This window comes from Pholcus phalangioides, unplaced genomic scaffold (assembly GCF_987345545.1).
Source record: "Pholcus phalangioides strain wild (caught in Gottingen) unplaced genomic scaffold, Ppha-v1.0 ptg000011l_1, whole genome shotgun sequence".
Taxonomy (NCBI): domain Eukaryota; kingdom Metazoa; phylum Arthropoda; class Arachnida; order Araneae; family Pholcidae; genus Pholcus; species Pholcus phalangioides.
The window spans coordinates 31,808,547-31,832,002 of NW_028301604.1; the positions used below are offsets into that span (position 1 = coordinate 31,808,547).

General features: G+C 35.1%; 1 protein-coding gene across 5 annotated transcripts in view; it reads left to right on the plus strand.

Annotated features, from left to right (window-relative positions):
• Positions 1-23,456, plus strand: part of ICA69 (islet cell autoantigen 1-like protein) — a 324,248-nt gene that overhangs the window by 17,530 nt on the left and 283,262 nt on the right. For all 5 annotated transcript variants that reach the window (XM_089239477.1, XM_089239474.1, XM_089239475.1 and 2 more), the window contains exon 2: positions 18,256-18,427. Coding sequence is in view for 4 of the 5 variants with exons in the window: in XM_089239473.1 (XP_089095599.1) it covers positions 18,256-18,427 (172 nt within the window). In the remaining variant the exon portion in view is untranslated. The remainder of the gene's footprint in view (positions 1-18,255; positions 18,428-23,456) is intronic.

Consider the following 23,456-nt stretch of genomic DNA (forward strand, 5'->3'; position numbering starts at 1 on the left):
TTATTTAAATTGAATTTTATGATATACATGGAGTGCATGCATCACATATGGGCTAAACTGATAATAAAACTGGTTAAATTAAAGTGATATTTCTGTATGATTTCTTTCATATTTATAAAACTTATGAACCTCATTTGAAATTATCCCTTTCATACCTAGTACTAAGAAACAAAAGGGCAGGTCCGTAACTATTCTGAGGCATAGAAGAGTTAATCCACTTTGCCCAAGAATATTGAGAAGACACCAACGAATAAGGCAAATACACAGAAAATAATAAAAGTCCTAATGCATTTCAACACCAATGGGTGCTGTCATCAGAGGAAGAATTTAACCACTAGTCTCGCTGACCGAGTTTCCCACTTGGGTTGAATACCAAATCTTTACTCTCGGTTGCTCAGCGGAAGAAGTACGTCTGTTCACTTCAAATGTCGTGGTCAGAATGAAGCTGTGAGCCTGCGTGAGATACTAATGCAGCGTCTTGATTGGACATTTGCGGAATAGTGCTATCCGATTGGTCCATTCGAATTTTCTTGTAATTCCCGCTCGAAATGAATTTAAGCCATGGTGTCGTGATCGGGGGTGTAGATTTATTATCGTTCACTAGTATATTTTTGAAGGCCCGAATATATGTGCCTTCATAGAAATCTAAATCAACTGTGGACTTGACTTTGTGAAAAACTCTCGCTTCTTGAAATTTGAATTTATGGCCATCTTGCCAACAGTGAGCAGCGATGGTCGATTTTTCACATTCCTGATTCTTAACACAGCGAGCGTGTTCATTTAATCTTGCTTTTATGGGTCTCCTTGTCTGTCCTATATAACCAAGAGAGCAATCACAGCATGGAATGTAATAAATGCCCCATTGTTTATTCTGCGGTATAGCATCTTTAGCGGGCATGAAACCAAAGTTTTTAGTGGGCACATCTATGGTTGTTAGATTAAACTTTTTAAGAATCGGTTTGATCTTCAATGAGAGTATTGGATCGTAGGGTATGGTTACGCTTTCTCTGAGTGGTCTCTCTGTAATATTTTCTAGAGTGGTTCCTCGTGCTGGTTTCAAGAATGATGGTTTCAAGTTCATGGTCTAATGTGTTCCGATCTGAACAGATGTTAAATGCTCTCGCTACATGGGTGTGAAAAGCCGAAAGTTTCTGTTGCATGGGATGGCAAGATCTGAAATGAGGTGGTAGTGAGACCCCCAAAGACTTACGATAGACCAAGGTTTGGAACTGTGATTTCTGTTTCGTTACTAATACGTCCAAGAAAGAGAGTTCATTGTTAGTTTCAAATTCGGCTGTGAACTGAACATGAGGGTCTAAGTCATTCATAACGAGTAACAATTGTTCCAAGTCATCTTTAGAGCCGTCCCAAAGCACAAAAGTATCGTCCATGTATCTTTGATAAAATGAGAAGGGCACAACGTCCAATAGCTTACTTTCAAAGTCGTCCATATATATATCACACAAAATCGGCGAGATGGGATTGCCCATTGCTAGACCATCTGTCTGGGTGTAAAACTTGTCATCGAAACTGAAGGCTGTTTGTGAGATACATGTGAAGGTGAGATTGCAAATTTCTTCTACTTCAGGCTGTGAAAAATTGTGGGTTTTAAGTCGTCTTTCTAGACAACTGATACTACTACCTATGGGAATGTTAGTAAACATTGACACTACGTCGAAAGACACCATGTTGAGCTGTTTGGGTTCAATTGTACGTATTATTATTTGATTTAGTGAGTGGAGAGAGAATTGGGACAAGGAATTTAGCGAGCTTGTATGACGCTGTACCAATGTTAGAGACTACGGGACGGAGAGAGATTCAGCAGGCGCTCACGCTTCCTTCGTAGCTGCAAAAAGATGTTAAAAGTATTCACGACGATAGACCCGTGGCCGTCTAAAACATAGAAGAGTTGATCCACTTTGCCCAAGAATATTGAGAAGACACCAACAAATAAGGCAAATACACAAAAAAATAATAAGAATTGGATCAACTCTTCTATGTTTTAGACGGCAACGGGTCTATCGTCATGAATACTGCTGAATATGATTCAGTTCCTGTTGAAATGTAAGTCGTCGGGGATCACCCTGAAATCTTTGAATTTGTCCTGCTCGTTAGAGAGAACCCCCCATGTAAACAAAGGCCTTAATCACAGTAAAATTATTTTAATTCGTTGCCTCATACAAGATCTCAGGAGTGCACTAGCCTCCGTCGAGGAACTCTTGTATTTGTCTCATTTGGAATTAGCTCAACGCGAGGGCTTTCACTGTGCTTCGCCATTACCCCCTAGCTTAGAGCAAAATACATACTGGCGAACTGTGAAGGAGTCCAAACGTCATCAGGACACCCTCAACAAGAAATTTTCCAAATTAAAATCTAATAGTGTTTCCTTGTCTGCACCCCCATTAGTTAATAAAGCTAAAATACTTAATTTAACTGGGAATTAATTTCTGCGACAAACCTAAATTTAACCCAATTAATTTCATTGCCCCTATAGAGAAGTCAGTTTCACGCAGTAAGATGAAACCTGAACAAAAAGACACCCTGAGACATCTCATATCCAACATTTTGGTGGATAATGAGCGAAAGAACAACAAGAAGGTCGCTGTAGGCTACTCACCGGACGAACGTCGAAGCATCAAACAACTGCAAAATGATAATAATATCGTAATATCTAGAGCAGATAAAGGGGGCCAAATTGTGATAATGCCTAAAGAGCAATATTCGGAATTGATGACATCACATATTTTGAGTGGTCCTTATAAAGAATTAAAGAAAGATCCATCTGATTCTCACTTGAGAAAATTGAAAGAAGTGGTAAAAACCAGTGTCTCTCTTCCCGAGCATGCAAAAAAAGAGCGTAATTCCATCAAACGCCATTTCGTCACAGATCTATGGCCTACCCAAAGTGTTTACTAACATTCCCATAGGTAGTAGTATCAGTTGTCTAGAAAGACTACTTAAAACCCACAATTTTTCACAGCCTGAAGTAGAAGAAATTTGCAATCTCACCTTCACATGTATCTCACAAACAGCCTTCAGTTTCGATGACAAGTTTTACACCCAGACAGATGGTCTAGCAATGGGCAATCCCATCTCGCCGATTTTGTGTGATATATATGTGGACGACTTTGAAAGTAAGCTATTGGACGTTGTGCCCTTCTCATTTTATCAAAGATACGTGGACGATACTTTTGTGCTTTGGGACGGCTCTAAAGATGACTTGGAACAATTGTTACTCGTTATGAATGACTTAGACCCTCATGTTCAGTTCACAGCCGAATTTGAAACTAACAATGAACTCTCTTTCTTGGACGTATTAGTAACGAAACAGAAATCACAGTTCCAAACCTTGGTCTATCGTAAGTCTTTGGGGGGTCTCACTACCACCTCATTTCAGATCTTGCCATCCCATGCAACAGAAACTTTCGGCTTTTCACACCCATGTAGCGAGAGCATTTAACATCTGTTCAGATCGGAACACATTAGACCATGAACTTGAAACCATCAGAGCAATTGCGATAGACAGGGGGGTTCAACACCAAGATCGTTGACGAATTAATTAGAAAATTCTTGAAACCAGCACGAGGAACCACTCTAGAAAATATTACAGAGAGACCACTCAGAGAAAGTGTAACCATACCCTACGATCCAATACTCTCATTGAAGATCAAACCGATTCTTAAAAAGTTTAATCTAACAACCATAGATGTGCCCACTAAAAACTTTGGTTTCATGCCCGCTAAAGATGCTATACCGCAGAATAAACAATGGGGCATTTATTACATTCCATGCTGTGATTGCTCTCTTGGTTATATAGGACAGACAAGGAGACCCATAAAAGCAAGATTAAATGAACACGCTCGCTGTGTTAAGAATCAGGAATGTGAAAAATCGACCATCGCCGCTCACTGTTGGCAAGATGGCCATAAATTCAAATTTCAAGAAGCAAGAGTTTTTCACAAAGTCAAGTCCACAGTTGATTTAGATTTCTATGAAGGCACATATATTCGGGCCTTCAAAAATATACTAGTGAACGATAATAAATCTACACCCCCGATCACAACACCATGGCTTAAATTCATTTCGAGCGGGAATTACAAGAAAATTCGAATGGACCAATCGGATAGCACTATTCCGCAAATGTCCAATCAAGACGCTGCATTAGTATCTCACGCAGGCTCACAGCTTCATTCTGACCACGACATTTGAAGTGAACAGACGTACTTCTTCCGCTGAGCAACCGAGAGTAAAGATTTGGTATTCAACCCAAGTGGGAAACTCGGTCAGCGAGACTAGTGGTTAAATTCTTCCTCTGATGACGGCACCCATTGGTGTTGAAATGCATTAGGACTTTTATTATTTTTTTTTTGTGCATTTGCCTTATTCGTTGGTGTCTTCTCAATATTCTGAGGCAACTTGGGCGGTGCCGCGAGCCGAACTGAGTGGTGGGTGCTTATAACTTTTTTCTGAGCATAACAATTTCAATGAGACTCCAAGAAAAGTCCTCCCAGAAAAAGCACGCTATGGCCCTGGAGAAAGGGTTGCTTTTTCTCTCTGTAGATTTTTTAACCTCAGCGACTTCGGCTTTAATTTCATCAATAACGCACAAATCTTGGAAGTTAAAAGAAGAATATGTAAAGTGAAAAGAAGCAAATCGCACGTTTGTGCATAAAAAAGTTGTAGCAAAATTTATCAAACTTACGAAGATGATTGGTGATTATGCATTACCGATATGCTTTACCAATTCAACAAATTTACTGTAACATATGTTTATTGTTTTAATTTTTTACATAAATACAAGATGAAACAAAAAAAAAAAAAAAATCAGCCAAGGGGTCTAGAAACCCATACTGGATGAATTCTATATTTCATAAGCTTCGAAAAACCTTATTTCAAATATACGAAGATACGTATCCAAAATTTATTCGAAATTGATTTGCCCCTCTTTGTTTTGGATACGTGGGGGTACTACTTTATTTCCCTATGTCCATGGAAATCCCAATTAACTTATCCTACTCTGCTTTATATAGTGTGTGGATTATATGTTTAAAGAAAATAACATTGAAAACAAAATGTCTGAAATGAATTTCTTAGTGTGGGTCAAAGCTGCATGAAGAGTTTTAGCAGCTTAGTTTGAAGCGGCTTTAGTGTGGTTAAACCGCTGCATCTTATCTACAGCTTTTTTTTTTCTGAGAGGTTTCATTAGTTATAAATTTATTTACAAAAACATTTTTTAAATATTTATTGATGAGGTAGATGCCAGTACAAAAATTGACATTTTCTGCACAAAACCACGTTAAACACCCCTTACCCAAGAGATTTTGTATTGATAAATGAAATTTTCTCATGGGTTATATATCACGTCGGACTGCTCTTTTTCTCAAACTAGCGAAGTTTGCATCTGCGGATTATAAGCAGGAGAATTCGATAGGTTTTGTTTAATTCTTATTCAAGATTCACACCGAGGACACAGAAAAACAGAAAGAAATGACTTAACTTGAAAATGACTTTCTTTAAGATGATTAAAATTCTTACAACTTACAGAAAACTATTATAACAAAAATTAAAATAGAAAATTTCACTAGGATCACCAGATTTTCATTTCGATCAAATTTATGTTGAGGTTTTGGCCCTTCTTGAAAGTTGGTTGGCATATCTTGTCAAGTAATTTCGGCATTGATTTGTGATTACGATCTTCCAGTGCATCCTTCATTGACTGACCGACCGACCAATGCAAGCTCAGCTCCAAAAGGCTGTCACCAAAATATCCCCTCGAAAGTGCTATCACTTCCCTTCCCCTCATTTATGAATTTGAAGTGCTAACAATCTCATATACACTATTGTTTTTTTAGATTCGAATAACAATCAATTGCCCAACCGCATTTGAAAAGTCATAAAAAATGGGGAAATAACAATTGTTTTATATTCCTATCTTCTGATTCAACCGACATAACCATTAGGGTGGAACGAAAAAGGGTGTTTTTTCACTTTTTTTGGAAATTGATGTTGCCTTAATATTCAAAAGATGCCTTTCAAGGTTTTAAGACGTATACCAAAATCTAGGAAAATATTTTAATATATTGAGGTTCCTCACAGACCCTAAAGGTCGAGCAAAGAGACTTTTCTAAGTACACATTGTAAAAATCTTTTCAAACATATACGAAGTCTATGATTTTTAAAAAGCATTCTCTAAAAAAAGAAAGACACTTAATTTAAAAGTTATTCAGTACATGAGGCAAAACTGATATATATATATATATATATATATATATATAAAAATAAATAAAAAACCCAGATAAATACAAGTTAAGAGTTCCATATATGTTATAACTGACAAGCATATTTGCTTATTTGCAGCTGTCATGGCAGTTGAAAGGAGAATTTTTCAAGCACTCCGAATATAGTGATTGATAGAGGGAGATGAAAATAAACCCTTTTTTTTGGAGGGGGGACAAAACTATAACCATGTTCCAAATTATAAAAACAAAAAAAAAACAGTCTGATGATATAGGTGTCAGGAGACTGCCTCTATTGTTTCCTCTGTTATCACACTGTTATTACATTTCACTTTTTCGCAAAATAGTTCGGTTTTTTTCAAACGATGGAAGAGTACTCCTTGATTTTATTCTGGCTTGAATGAAGCCTTCACGACTCACAGTTGTTGATACAGCAAGAGATGCTTCACTTACGAGTCGTATGCACCATTCAACTGCTCGTGTGACACGGAAAATTCGGTATAGATGGAAAAGCAAGTTCAGATAATTTTTGTGGGTCCATTTCCTAATTTTTTATAATAGGTGGTTCAGTCACTCGCGCTTGATTCCATGCAATTAATTCCGAATAGTATTTAGCAGAAAAGTTTATTTTCGGAACATTGAATGTATGAATTTCTGTTTCTGATAATCCTTCATTTTTAATTTTCAGAATGCTCTTGATTCCCAGTTCTTTGTAAATTAGATTTTCATCTGAGAGTAACGAGAGCAATAAATTCTCTGGGTGGGAGCAGAAAGCGTTCCTTTGAATAACTGTGTCAATGATGCATAATATTTTGTCAGGTAAAAGCCTGGATAACTCTACTAAATTGAACAAATGTCTTGCTCCATCAGCACACGATGACTTTATTTTAATGTTGAACCACATTGGTGCGTTAACTACTCAGTGCGTTGTTATGTATTCAGTCAAAATGCTGAGATTTTCATTGGGCTTTTCTGTTGCAGAGTATAACCTTAAAATAGCGTTAGCCACCTAGCATGCGAAAGTTTACCTGGATCACGGTGTGATGATGAAGCAGGTAAATCACCCGTTTCTATTGCCCATACCATTTCCACAAGATATCTCTGATCTGCACTTGAATCACTGTTGTCACTGTCCATTATCAGAAGGTTATTAGAGATTAGTTTAAATTTCACAATATGTAATCTTTCACAATTTTCTAAACTTTTTCTGATATCACCTTGAAGCCCATGCGGACTGATAGAACATCCATCTAGATCAGTGATTCCCAATGTGGGCATTAACATCCCCTTGGGGGCGATGGAAAGTTACAGGGGAGTGGTGGAAGCTACGGGTATAGGTATAACATAAGATCCTATGGGTTAGATTGCATTGGAAGGCGATGGGAGAAAAAAATTTCTGAAGAAGGGGTCAATGTGGAACAAAAAAGGTTGACAAACTATGATCTAGATGCTTCACAAGATGCCTTAGAGATAACTCATTGAAGTGAAAAAGACAAATAAAACAATGCAAGGGATGGCCTATTTCTTTCTCTATTAATCTGATAACACCATTTTTATAACCACTATTGGTAACAGTTCCGTCTCATCCAATCGCCATCAATTCTTTCGTATCAAAATCTTGCTTCAAAAAATATAGGATTGATGACTTTATATCCCTTGCTATACTGCTTCTTGGAGTTGTGTGACCGAGATAAATTGACCGGTGTTCCTGCAATATAGTTATATGTTCTTCAGATATGGTTCTTCTATGGAAAGAATCACCACCTTTGATATTAGCGAAAGTTTTGTCTTTTCGACCATCAAAATATATTCCTCGCAAATTTATTCTAGGAATTTTATCTTGCATAAAAAAACTCTCTCTGATGCTCTTTCACGCCTTATTTTCATCTGGTCTATTGTTATATTTGGCTTCTCTTTTGTCAATAACCCAACATCTTCCAGCACAGCATTCACAATAATTGCAGCTGATCGATCAGACACACCAGTTCAGATCAGACATCACAAGCAAGAGCAACATTTGGTAATTTAGTTCTCATCTGTGAGGATGATGGTAGAACTTCAAAAGCAAATGAAGTACTTGCTTCGGCACCGATTGATGAACCAGCTTCAGTATTGGTAGATAGAAATGCTAACTTCAACGGTAAACTGTGTTTTGGCTCATATAAATCACTCCTCAGAATCGTTGGATATAGATGAGTTTTCAGTGGTTGATGAACTAGTTTCCGCCGTTTCTTCTTGAGAGGACTTCAAACGGGATACCATTTTCATTTTATTTTGTTCATTGTTTTTCAATTTCTTCATTGTTAGGACATCTACTCGACCAATGGCCATCTTGCATGCACTTCTTTGATCTCGCAAGAAATTGTGCTCTAAATTTGTGACCTTTCTCAACTTGTCACACTTAGTCTTCAAAATCACATTTGCATGCTGCAATGTCAAACAATTTCTGTGCTTCACATTGGAAAGATTTCAAGTTCAACTTGAAAGTTTGAGAATCTTCCCTTGCTTTCATATTTTTCTGAATATTCTTGTATTTACAGTAAGTCTTTGAAAATTTTGCATATCCATTGGTGAGAAACCGTAGGAATTGAAGCAGTTTTCCAAATATTTTCTATCTTTGGCACGATAATTTCAAGAATGTCTGCAATAGCTGGATCTTTTCTTGATTGTTGTGCCTTCATATTGTGCAAATAACGAAGCATAACATTGCCATAGGTGGGCAAGACTCGAGAATCCAACTCTTTAGGATTTCCTAAAATGTCGCAACGATAAAAGCTTCTGGTCGTCATTTTGATTGCTATACACCCTCTCATTTAAGGGGTAGGATTGCAAATGAATACTGAAAACAAGAAAAAACATCAGTGTCACTGAACGAATCACGAGTTCAGGGGAATAGGAAAGCCTTCTAAGTGGTGTCATGCTAGAGAATTCCACACATGCTGAAAACTTTGGGGGTGATGAGGAACCTCAAGAAGTTTGAATTTTTGGGAAAAAAATTAGGAATGGTATTTCTTCACATAAAGGCATATTTTAAATTCTATTACAATGGTAAATTAAAAAAAAAAAAATTTGTTCCACCCTAATAGCCATGTCTAGTTTCCTATAGTATTGGTTCTAAATTGATGATTATCAACTTCCTCCACTTTCGAAGGAAATAAAACTTTTACTGTCAACTTCTGAAAAGGGAGTTCGATCTATGGTCATGCAAAGCTCAGCTAATCATAAATTCCAACTGTTCTAAATCTCCTTTTAATGACAACAAAAGACCACCCATCTGCTCCTGGAAAATATTGCATTTCTCTCTTTCAGATGTTACCTTTCCATTTCCTAAAACATGTTCATAAAAATCACTCAAGTTCCCCCTTTTTCGTTCGCGGTACTAGTCCAAATGTTTTCCAGTAGGTTTTGTATGCAATATGTTCATTTGTGTATGTACGGTTTGTTACAATTTTCAAGTCCACACACATACGTTGCACTCAAGGTAGGCTTGAGACAAAATCACTACCTAAACATTTTTTGGCCTCCTGACCGCCTCGAATTAAAAAACTTCTGTTTCAATTGCTTCATTTTAATGTGTTCAAAGGAAGCTAAATTTTATGTCGTAACATATGTCAAATTTGTTTTGCCCTTTTACCAAGGATTTAGTACTCCTCTTATAATGGGCAGAAATCATTTTCCCATCATTTTACCTCAGATTTGATGCTCCTCCTAAAGAGCACACAATAATAAGTTTTCCTAGTCTTTTTTTGTGTTACCACTTCGGATATGACGCCCCTTCTAAAGCGAGCAGAAATCATTCTGTGTAATTTCTTTCACCCTTTTACGTCAGATTTGGCACTCCTACTAGAGGGGGCAGCAATCATTCCCGCTAATTTCTTTCACCCTTTCAACATCAGATTTCAGGGCTACCCCTCCTATCGTGGGCGCAAATAATTTTTCCTAATATTTTTTTGCCCTTTCACTTGGGATTTGATGCCCTTCTAGAGCACACCCAATGCAACAGAGTCCTTGGTTGCACTACTAGGAAATATACTGAGAAATTGAATTTTCTGGATGTTATGCCGGAAATGATATTTGGAAAGAAAAGTTATTTGCCTCCTCCGGGAATTGATCCACAAATCACTTTTCTTTCCAAATATCAGTTTGGGCATAACATCCAGAAAATTCAATTTCTCAGTATATTTCAGGCCGAAAAAATATCATCTCTTCATACAAAACACCAACTGTGGCGAAAATTGCAGTAGTTAAGGGAGGCTGCTATGACTCCACTCAGTGCTTCATGCTACTAATGTGTGTTATCAGGAATTGAAATGTGTGTCTCTGGTGTATTGGTTAGTGCACTTACCCGGTATGCAAGGGGAGCCAGGTTCGCTTCCCAGAGGTGGCAAATCACTTTTCTTTCCAAATATCAGTTGCGGCATAACATCCAGAAAATTCAATTTCTCAATCTACATTTAGTAACAGATGATCTATGAAAGTTATTGCAACATGAATATTAAGACATTCATGTATATGTGCTCAAAATAGAAATCTTGTCTTTTTTTTTAATCAAAGAATAATAATTATAAAAGTAAGGGGGAAGATCAAAACATAGGGGCAAAATAATTTGATAAGGACATAAAAAACTTATAATACCTTTCGAACACCTTTATACATATAAACATAAAGCTCACGTCCAACATTGAAGCATATACGGTCTCCGTTACCAGATGGATCAGGTAAAGTCACAAATGATACTTTCACCGGCGTATTCACTTGAGCATTAAAACCCACCCTATTAAGTCTTGAGTACTCGGACAATGTCATCAATTTGTATATGCCTTCTCTGGTCATGAATTGAGTTTTCAGTTCATCTTTACCTACCCCGTCACACTGAACCGCCATTTTAACCACAAAACATTAAGACAGAAATTAGAAATCTTAGCATAATCATATTGCCTAGCATCATCAACATTACTTCGGTAGAACTTGTTCAACGAAGAATTATTTAAATTAAAACGGCATGTATTTCTACGTTTTTTTCAGACACTATTACGTGTAACAATTCAGAGCATGTTGTATACATTATTATATCCACAAACTGAAAACGAACAGTTTATAAATCACTCATTTAACAATTCAGCTACTGGTTTAGATATTAATCCTTCCAGCGTCAAGTTGTTTACTTTGGATCATACAGTTAGGAGCCAGTTGTCAGTAGGTGAAAAATATCAGGCCGAAAAAATACAATCTCTTTATACAAAACGCCAACTGGGGCGAAAATTGTACTTAAGGGAGGCAGCTATGACTCCACTCAGCGCTTCACGCTACTAATGCGTGTTATCAGGAATTGAAATGTGTGTCTCTGGTGTATTGGTTAGCGCACTTGCCCGATATTCAAGGGGAGTCAGGTTCGATTCCCGGAGGAGGCAAATCACTTTTTTTTCCAAATATCAGTTTCTGCACACTCAAGGTTGTTGACCCGACTCTTGGGGGGTTGTCTGCGTGGGGATACCAGAAGCTCTAGAGGGTGTGTGTGTATATTGTTATCTGACCAAAATCGCTATGTATTGTATGTATATAGGTGCACTGCCCATTGATTTCTTTCTTTTCAAAAAATAACCATATTATTATTTACACTCAAACCTCCAATTTTTTTCTCATCTCGGTCATGTTTCATGTATATTTTATAGTTATTTTTTGAAATATGTATCTTAAAGCTATTCTAAGAGAATATCTAAGCGAATTCTAAGAGAATATCTAAGCGAATTCTAAGAGAATATCTAAGCGAATTCTAAGAGAATATCTAAGCGAATTCTAAGAGAATATCTAAGCGAATTCTAAGAGAATATCTAAGAGAATATCTAAGCGAATTCTAAGAGAATATCTAAGAGAATTGAGAATATCTAAGAGAATTGAGAATATCTAAGAGAATTGAGAATATCTAAGAGAATTGAGAATATCTAAGAGAATTCTAAGAGAATTGACAATATCTAAGAGAATTGAGAATATCTAAGAGAATCGAGAATATCTAAGAGAATTCTAAGAGAATTGAGAATATCTAAGAGAATTCTAAGAGAATTGAGAATATCTAAGAGAATTCTAAGAGAATTGAGAATATCTAAGAGAATTCTAAGAGAATTGAGAATATCTAAGAGAATTCTAAGAGAATTGAGAATATCTAAGAGAATTCTAAGAGAATTGAGAATATCTAAGAGAATTCTAAGAGAATTGAGAATATCTAAGAGAATTCTAAGAGAATTGAGAATATCTAAGAGAATTCTAAGAGAATTGAGAATATCTAAGAGAATTCTAAGAGAATTGAGAATATCTAAGAGAATTGAGAATATCTAAGAGAATTGAGAATATCTAAGAGAATTGAGAATATCTAAGAGAATTCCTAAGAGAATTCTAAGAGAATATCTAAGAGAATTCTATAAGAGAGATATTCTAAAGATATTCCTTATATTGATGGATATCTAACGCGTTTTGGTGCCTCTTATCATTTGCCCTCCGGTGCCCTAAGACCGCCCATGCGTCAGAGATCCTGGTGACTTCCAATGTTGAAAATATTATCGGTAGCAAATCAAAGCTTCTAGTTAAAATAATAGTTCGCTGCTCAACATCGCAATTGCAATGGAAAAAAACATGGACATGTTTGCACAAAGGACTTTTTCACTTTCCAATTGAAAATCATAACTTAACCTTTAAAATTTCCAATCTGCACTTATGGCTGGGCCCATAACCCTTGTTAACAAAGTGTGGTTATGTGCGATTAACAACAAAAGCAATACAAAAATAATGATTAGTAAATTAACAGATTTATTTAATGAAATCATATTGAGCTCTACTTGAAATCATTGAGAAACTAAAGCCCATTGCGTATCTAATACATACTGACAAAAACAATGGCAGCATTAAACTAACACTGACAACACTGTAGGATCCCAGCAGTTCACATATATATATATATACATCTATGTGCGATTGCATCATAATTTGCATATCAGATCGCCTGTTCCAGTTACTATCAAGTTCTTCAATTTGCATGAAAAACGAAAAACAATCCTAACAATTCTTATTTTTCTTTCTTAATTAAGGCTTAAGTTATATCCTTCCTGTACTCTCATATGCTTGTGAAATCTAGGACCCCCATACTTTCTCCAATATAGACAAATTAGAATCCATTCAAAATAAATCTGCCCGCTTCATTCTTAACTGTTGGTTATCCTATGCCTCCTACTCCACCAAACACCAACTCTGGCCATATCGCTATATTGCAACTTACTGCCATTAGTGAGATGGGTTGGAAGTGAAGGCGCTGTCTATCGGTGGTCGCCTCGAGTTCGTTAGGGAAAATATCTTATCTATATCCTCCTTTGGGTTCGAACCTGGGACCATGACAACAACCTTCACGATGGTAGACGAGCATCTTACCACCATGCCACTCGGGCACTATCCTCTGCCTCCGTCACTGAACTCAAGCGCCACCTCAACATGCAACCACTTTTTACCTGTAGACATATCTCTCGATTAACTTTCTTTTTCAAAATCCTTCATGGCTATTTTCATATTGACTCCTCCAATTTTCTAACTCCAGCTTCATACTTTTCCAATATAATTAACTATTCCCCAAAATTGAAACCCATCTTTGCATCCACAGATTGTTTAAAATTTAGTTTCATTCCTTGATTAATAACGAATTGGAACAACCTCCCATCAAACATTATTGATTGTACAACAGTTTCTGATTTCTTTTGTAACATCAGTCATCTCCTCTGTCAAATTTCACCGCATTCTCTTGTATAGGCCTCGGCCAAGCAATATTGTATAAATAATGATTAATAGTTATTCAAATAATAATTAGGTAAGAAAAAAAAAACCATTACTCTGCATGTTAATTATCCAGCCAACACCACCTATAGAAGAAGGCCTCTGCACAATGCTTGTGATATTATTGAAGAAGGCCATTTCACCTGCTGCCATTGGATATAGCAGGCCAATGCATGTGATACCTTTACCTTTTTTTTTTTGCAGTATACCCAATGGCCTTCTTCAGTGATGTCACAAGCTTCATGCCGAGGCCTTCTATAGGTGGTGTTGCTCCAGCCTGAAGCCCCGAAACAATTTACATAATTTTCGTTTTTTAACAATATAGAGGTCCCTGCCTAGAGCCCTGCTGCAGGTTGTGATGGCCATTGCTCGAACCTTCATGGCAATTGATTCATTTTTGACTCATATTTGGGGGTGAAGGGTCATATGGTGTTTGGGGCGGCGGATCAGTAAGCAGAGCATGAACACCCTTCCCCCCACGCGAGCTTTCATGACAAAATAAAGGTGGAATCACATTGTGCTAAATATAATATTGATGCAGCAGTTATTTGCTTTATTCATTTTCGAAAGCTATGGCAAGCCTGCATACATAAACTAAGCCTAGGATTTTATCAAATCTGCCATACATCAGATAAACGTCCAGTGTCACAAGTGTTAAAAAGATCCAGTGTGTCATCCAAAATGTCGCTGCAAGTCGTTTGCTGTGCACAGAATAAACACCTGGCTCTGTATTGTTGTATCAGACAATAGGAAGAATATATATGTATACAATTGTCACGATTTAACCTAGGTTCCTTGTGGTCCAGTCAGGCCCTGACTTAGACAGTTGCGGTCACATCTGGCTGCAATTTTTACAAATAAACTCTTCTTCCTCAGCAAATAAATGGGTAATTTTTTGTGAAAATTTCATTTTTCTTTGGAAAAAAATAGGGCTTTCAGTTTCAATACCCTAAAATTACTTTTGCTGTAGGGTTTTGCTATCTCAGTAGTCGAGTTCAGAAAAAAGAAGAGTGTATGCAGGAGGTCCTTCCAGGGTTGGTAAAAAAACCGGGTTTTTTTGGTTTAAATAGTATTAACATTAAAAACAATGAAATTTCTGAAAAATCATTCAAACTTCCAATAATTAACTAAAATAAAATGTTTATTAATGTAATTAACACTATTCCCATGCTAATTAATAAATAAATATTTATTACATTTTAACAAAAACCAACTTTTGCAATTTAATTATTTTTTGCTTAACTCAATGGATTACTGTGTGTTTGAAAATTCTTTTAATGTTGTTATTAATCATATAATATATAAAGGTTTTTCTCCAGTTACTTTCAGTATGCTTAATTAGGAAGCTATTTTGAAAAAAGTAATAAAAATTAGGTGAATATAATGTATTTAATGAAGCATAAATAATGCAGATTAATTAGCAATGATTTACGATATACAGGGTGATTATAACTAAGGTTCTGATTTCAAAACACTGTAAAAAAAGAACGATTGTCAGAATGACTTGAAAATTGACATGAATATTCCTAAAAAAATTCAATTTTATTTGATAAAGGGGAAAAAATACTTAAAAATGTAAAATTAATGACATCATCCAACATGTGGGAAATTCGCTCGCAGAATGGAAACGATAGCCAGTCATGGCAGAATGATAATTATAGCATTTCATGATTTCATAATTAATGGAAACATCACAAAAAAAACAAAGTAATCAAACAACTACAACTTACTCAAGAAATGTTAAATATGTTGTCCACCGTGTTCTGGATATGAGGTGAAAGCACAAAAATTCTTGTTCAACAACAGAGTATGCCATGGTCATGATGTGGATGCGCTTGCAATTCACATTTATTGAACCAACCTCCCCCCCCCCTCCAATTAATATTCCCGAGGAACTTCTAACATATAGGGGATGCGCTGGAGATTGCAATTCACCAAAGTTTGCAATCTGACCACTGCTCATAACATTTTGTGGTACCCCCCACAGCCAGAAGTTGCAAGGGTTAAGGTCAAGTGAACTGACGGCCAGCCAAGTGTGGTGCCATCCTGTTATTGTCAAAATGGGTCTTCAGCAGCTGCTTTGCTGGTATTGCAATGTACATCTTGATTGAAGTTGTTCTATACACACACTGATGCTGTGGAAGGGCCGAAATGATGTGGACAAAATAGATTATACTGCTGGCCAAGTACAGCATCATCTACTTGCATATTTTGCACTACTTGCACTTTTTCCCTTTTGTGAAAGAAATTTCCATTGCTTCAGGAGTATCCACATGGAAATTTTCAAGTCATTCTGACCAGTACTTATTGTATAGTTTTGGAGAATCAAAACTTAAATTATAATTACCCTGTATGTAGCTGATTATTTTTCATAAATCTGTTACTACTACTATACAGTAGAACCTTGATTAACTGGGCTTAATAGTGTGTGTGTGAAAGTATAAAAAAAACAACTATTGAAAATATTAAGACTGGGAGATATACAGTAGGAGATGTGCTACTTCTTACGGGAAAAAAAAATGAAAATGTATGTGAGGTAATGTAACAACTAGTACGCTAGTCTTTGTCCTTTAAGGACAGCTGGTGTCTTTATTGGATTATAGGACCACCTCCCCTAGCATGATGGTGTCACTACTGTAGCTGCTTCTTTGTGAAGGGAAAAAGAAACCCTGTGAGATAATACACCACTACATTTAGATGTGTGATGCAATCCTTATTCATAAATTTGCTAAAGATAGAGCATCAGAATGTAGCCAAAGGTTAGAAAATGTTGTAAGAATGAGAAATTTTGGCTTTTATATATAACTTTAAATGACTAAGATACTTCATATGAAAAATATATATATTCTGGCCACTTTTATGAGACTTATGTCATTTAAAGATATACCATCAGAATGTACCCAAGGATATAAAATGTGGTAAAAATGAAACATTTTGGCTAATAATGAACCAATATGATATTTTTCAAGGAAAAAAATTATATTTAGGCAACTTTTATTTGATTTTTTGAAAAAAACCACTTGGTTAAAACCAAGGTTTAAACCATGGTTTAAACCAACGTGGTTTAAACCAAACAACCCTGGTTTTCAATCTTTCAGACCTTTCAGATCGAATCTCGTGAATTTCAAAATTTCTTTAAAACAATCTCTTGTCATTGTTTGGGGAAATTGTAATTGTAATCTATTGTAATTAGAAAAATGTCAAACGTGTATTGATGCTAGTAGGGTGGAAGGCCAAAAATGTTAAGTTTCATTGAATACATTTACTAAACTGAAAAGAAAAAGATTTAAGGTGGGCAATATTTGGAGAAGCATCACACAAGAGTTTTGCATAAAGGAAAGTGACAGATATCAGTCCTTTGCCATAAATTCACCCCCCCCTCTAATTTGCATATACAAAGCTGTTGTCATGCAGAAAGTTTTTCTTTTGGCTAATAATGAACCAATATGATATTTTTCAAGGAAAAAAATGATATTTAGGCAACTTTTATTTGATTTTTTGAAAAAAACCACTTGGTTTAAACCAAACAACCCTGGGTCCTTCTTTACTCCTTAAGAAAAAAATAAAGTCTGTCCTCTTTCTGTCACTAAAGCGGAACAGGGTCAGATTAACAAAATTAGCATATGCTTAGAGAGAAAAGGAGCAACACACAAAGAAATTTTTTTTTCTTTGGCGTGTCTTTTGATGGGGCTATTAATAGGAAAAAGTGGGCCAAACCTGATACCAAAGTCTACATTATTCTGAACATGAAAAGAAAATTAAACACAACTAGTCATGCCGCTTCAATGGATATTCAACTACCTGTGTGAATATAAGCAATTTTTTTTGGTTAAAATTTTTCCTTTATTATGATTTTATTTCTGAAAAAAAGGCAAATACCTGGTTTTAACCCATCCATGGAGCAAAACCAGGTATCCATTGAAATACATGTATAAAAATGGGAAATAAAGTATAAATGAAAATTGTCAATACACACACACATCAGAATTTTCAGTGGTAAATGACCAAAAAAATAAAAATAACCACAAACTTGACAATTCCTAAAATATGAATCATTGCACTAAAATGCTTAAAATACAACCAAATAGTTTCAGAATGTCTGAAATATGAATTTTCATTTAAAAAAATAACACAAAAATCTGTGCTATACTGATCACCTTAGTAAGGAAATAGTTTTATTTTTTTGTAACTCATTTTTCTCTTACAGATCAGTTATGTCTAATTTTAATACATCAACTTCACCAAATGACAGTTGTGATTCGTTTTCAAGAATGCAACAGCATTATTGGACAACTAAGCAGGCTGTTTTCCAAAAACTAGGAAAGAAAGAAGATGACTGTATTACAGCTAGTGACATCGGATTAGATTTAAAACTTGAAGTAAGAAAACCATTGTGGTTTTTGTCAGTTTTTGAAAAATAAGTACAGTGGGATTTGCATTTAAGATGCTTATGATGAACAATTTTTTAAAAAAATCTGATGGTTTGCTAATGTACATTTCGATTTTAAAAAGATATAGTTTCACAGAAATTAAGTGCTAGTAAAAAGAATATATCTTGAAATTTATATTTGGCATGCTTACAGTTGGTAAACTAACATGTATGCTATAATTTAAGATTTTCTTTAAAATTTGAATACAACAAAAATATACCATGTCCTCTAACATTAGCCGGCATGCTGTTAAACTCGAGTGACACCAGATTTTTGAATTGCAGTATCTGGTTCATTCCCAGCATGCTTGGGAAAGTGAAGTTCAATAAGGATCACTGTATGCATTCAGACAATTCAGTGGATTTTTTTAATAAAGATGGTCAAACCCCAATATAATGAACTCTGATTCAACAAATTCTTAGATTTAACAAATTTTCTGAAATTCAGATGAAAATTGAGGTCAAACCCCATTTATTAGCAAATAAAAATTCTGGCTATAACAAATTTTTTTCGAACTATCCTCAATTTTTTTTCATATTTCTCATCACCCATAAACCACAATCCGAAGATTTGATTTCCCAGGATTACATCATCAGCTCTTCTTTATTGACAAAAAGGAAGGCAGTAATCTGTTGGTTTTTTTTAGTGAAGGCGGCAACAAAGCCATTTAGTGTATGCCTGGGCATACACTAAATTGTAATGCATAATTACAATCCCTACATTCTTAGCAACACAAGAGGCATTAACATGCAGGGTTTTGGTTACTACAAGCAAGAAAGAAGATAACAATGTCATGAGGGGGCTGGAGCTTTTGGCAAAACTCAATTTTGTCAAATAAACTCGCTGGGCACTTTTTAGTTGACACTTCAGTGGAGCTGCTCGAATGCAGCATTGCCAACTTTGATACCGTGAAACTGGGAAATCTTGTGCATAAATTGAAAAATGTGTCCTTTATTTTCCGGGACAGAATTAATTTTTTTCATGGTATTTGGCTAGTTCATCATTATAGTGAAACAGCTAATTTTGTCAAGAATACTAAGAATTTTGAAAATTTCAATCTTGAGTTAGTGATTTAACGCGAGTTAAGCATCATTCAAATGTCTTTTTTTTTTTAATGTGGTTACCCTGTCTAAATCCCTTTTTTTTTTATATATAAATAGCCCCAAAGCAGAATGTGCCAAAATGTGCAACGTACATCGCAGAACAACCAGTGCTGTTGCAGAACAATCTGGAAGAATTTTAAGAATAGTGTAGAAAAACGCTATTATGTACATGCAAATTTTTACCGCAGAACATTTTCAGTCAGCTGAGGGCTCGTTGCAGAACGTCGCAAAACATTCTGTTTTGGGGATAAATAGTATGGTAATAAATTCTTTAATAAATTTTTACAAGTAAAGTAACAGATATTGAAAAAGAAATATTAAAAAATAATTAGTTTATAAAAAAATTATTTTCAAAGGTTTTTAATTAGAAAAAGAATTAAATTTTTCTGTAGAAAAATATGCCTTTTTTTCAACAAACACTTTTCCATTCTTCAAAATGTCATTGCTGGTGTACTATATACAGGGTGTCCACTCTTATTGTCCAATGGCTATTTCCTGAACCATTGATTTTAGAGACAACTTTATATTAGAAAAATGTTTTAAATAATGTCACCTATCATCTCTTAAATACTATTCAAATGAAAAAAAATTATGAATAAAAAAGTTAAATTTAAAATTTTAAAACAGTTCCCCGTCTTCTAACTCCAATTAGAAACTTGTTGCCCTGTCTTGAGGCCAACAAAAAAAATTTTATGCTTCTAAGTGAAATATACGCTGAGAAATTTGAATTAAAAAACTGGAGAAGAAAAGGGGAAAGAACAGCATAAACTAACGAACAATGTGCTCTTTTCCTTCATTTATACTGTTTTTTTTTTTACTGATTTTAGAATTTTCAGTGAATATTGTACTTAGAAACAGAAATTTTTTGTTGGCCTCCGGAGAGACAGGGCAACAACTTTCTGATTTGAAGTTAAAGGACAGAGGGAACCGTAAAGTTTGTAACTTTTTATTGATGATTTTTTTGTTTGAATGGCATTTAAGATAATAGATGACATCATTTGAAACATTTTTTCTAATCGAAAATTGTTTCTCAACCAATGATTAAGGAAATAGCCATTGGACAATAATAAGAGTGGGCAACCTGTATATACGGATTATAGGATGAAATTTTTTTTTTTGAAATTTGTATCAAATTTTTTTGTCACCATGGATTATTTGCAGGAAATTGCAGAGTTTTTATTAAAATTTGAAGTTACACAACTGTCAGTGTTGACCACATGAATTATAAATTGCAACTGAAAAAAAAGTCTGTGGGAGAAATTTTGTCTCAAATTTTTAAAAATCAAAACACTCTTAACCCTCTGACTACTCAATTTGTGGACCGAAATTGCTTCAAAAATTGTCTAATGTTTTTCACTCAAAAAGTGAAGTTTGAGCGGTAATACCACATGCATTCAAATACCGCAATTTAGTGGACAACTAATGACATCTGTTGGCCAAAATATAAATGAAACGTCTAATACTGTATATAATTTATTTCAGTGGTTAAACGGGCAAGAAACGGGATGCGCTCCTCAATAAAGGAAAAAAAAAACACATGCCCGCGAGATGAGCAGATTTTGCTATATTTGAGTTGCCCATGGAAATCGCGGGATGAGCAGCCAGAGGGTTAAAGATTGCCTGATAAACTCTCGGAAAAGTATCATTGAAAAAAGTAATTTTTGGCCCTTAAAATGACATTTTTGAAATTAATAAAAAAAGAAATTTATATTATATTGTCTTTATAATATTATATATTATTGTCCTTATTGGCACACAGGCTTGAGTTATGAAGAGAGAATTCATTTTTTGTATATATTTACATTGGATGAATGTGCAGGTGTCTGGGAGATATGATCGAAGTGTTCAAAATTTTCAATGGGATGGATAGGATGGACCAAAAATTATTAGTACACTGTCAAGGGGACACCAGTATCAATTAGAAAGGGACAATTCTAGGTTATTGTGTCACAGGGAATTTTTCTCTAATAGGGTTGTTAATAAATGGAATAGCTTACCCCGGGAGGTAGTAAATTCTAACACAATTGACACATTTAAAAAGAAATACGATAAACATGTTGGGGTAAATTGAGAAGCTATCCATACTTGAAATAAGACAACCATAAGTATTCTTTACGGGCATTATATAATATTTCATCATGTGTATATATATTGTTTGCAATTGCATTTTTAATTGGGTTGCTGTATTTTTGAAATATGACATCCATATTCGTTATGGGCATCTTTTTCTCAGCCACCTCGGTGGGCATTTTGCCTGTTGTGGCGTATTTGTATTTAAAACAAGAATTAAAAAAACCACCGGCAACCACATGAGAAAATGAAACGATAAAGAAAAAAACACTCATTTTTGCCAAGTATTTCACTATGAGTGACATAATGGTTCATCATTCATTTCAGTCAATCACAATGTGCTAAATTTCTATAATATAGCTAGGAATGTAGGGTGTGTTTATATGCTGTCCATAAAAGTATCAGTGGCCAGTTATGTACACTGTACACCAATACTGTGCCAGAAAACATTGCGCTGTTAACTTGTTCAGATTTTCCGTGAAAAAACGAAGTTCAAGTTTGGGTTATGTCTTAACAAGCAAAGAATGGTTTGTCATCAAAGAGAGTTTTTCGGTTCACGAATAAATGAGAATTTTGAACAAATTTGCTAAATATGTTGGACGTACCAAACAAACTTCTATCAAGCAATTTTTTCATGCATCTTGACTTAATGCTTAAGTTTATATATTTTTCATCAATTATTGTGTCAGAAATGTGTTGTAACAGCAACCCAAAAGTAAATATCTATCACAATGTGACGTTTAGAGTGTGTTTATTCTCCTGATAAATTTGACCCCAATTTAACAATTTCCCTGATTTAACAAATAAAATTGTTTTGTCTGATTCATTAAATCAGAGTTCGACTATTTAAAAACTTTCCGGAATCTGATTCTAATCCTCCAGCATGCCGGCTAATGCAGGAGAATACGGTATAATCATAAGAAGCAGCAAATACAGAAGTTAAATATGTCAATGGTATTCAACTTCTCACTGTTCCATGGCCAACATAATGGTCAGTTACAGTGTTGTGGGCCGCACTAGAGGCAACACTCCGGTGTATAAGCTGCACCATTAAAATGGTGAAATTAAGCAATTTAGTTAAAATTTTTAAGCATGAGTTCAGCTTCATAAATCAATGCATATTTTATCATTTTTCTTTTTATGTCTTCAGCTTGATGCAATGAATCAAAAATTACTGTTTCTTCTACAAATTATTTCATACAACTGTATCCATAGTTTGAATTTTACAGATGCAACATTTTCTCCATATTTTTCTGTAATTCCTCTCTTAATACCTTGGTTTTTAGTTTTATTTCCTTCCTTCAAAGAATTATAAATTCCTAAGCCCTGCTCTGCCTGCAAGAAGCCAAAGGCCAATCTTTTTAACTGAGACAAAAAATTCTTCACTGATTCACCTGGCAGTTGCTTACACGTGGTAAATCTTTGAAGCCTACAAGCTAACAGGATCTCTTCCTCAAAATGTGTTAAAAACCTAGCCTTGAAAGTCTCAAAATTTGTTTAAGAGGATACATCAGGGTTATCAACAAGAAATTCCACCGCCTTACCCTTCAATTTAGCTTTCATCACAATTATCTTAACATCATCCCAATTCGCTAATGCAGCTATATCCTCATAATTTTTAATGAAAACAGAAGCTGTTAAAGTATCTTCTGCTCTACTTTAACTCCCCTAAGAATGAAAAATATCCTGCAATAAGATTAACTAATGCCCAACCCATAGAACCCTTCGAAGAATTTACATCCCCAAAATTTCTTCATTTGCCATTATTTCTAACTATAATTAATACCAAATTACTAAACATGGAC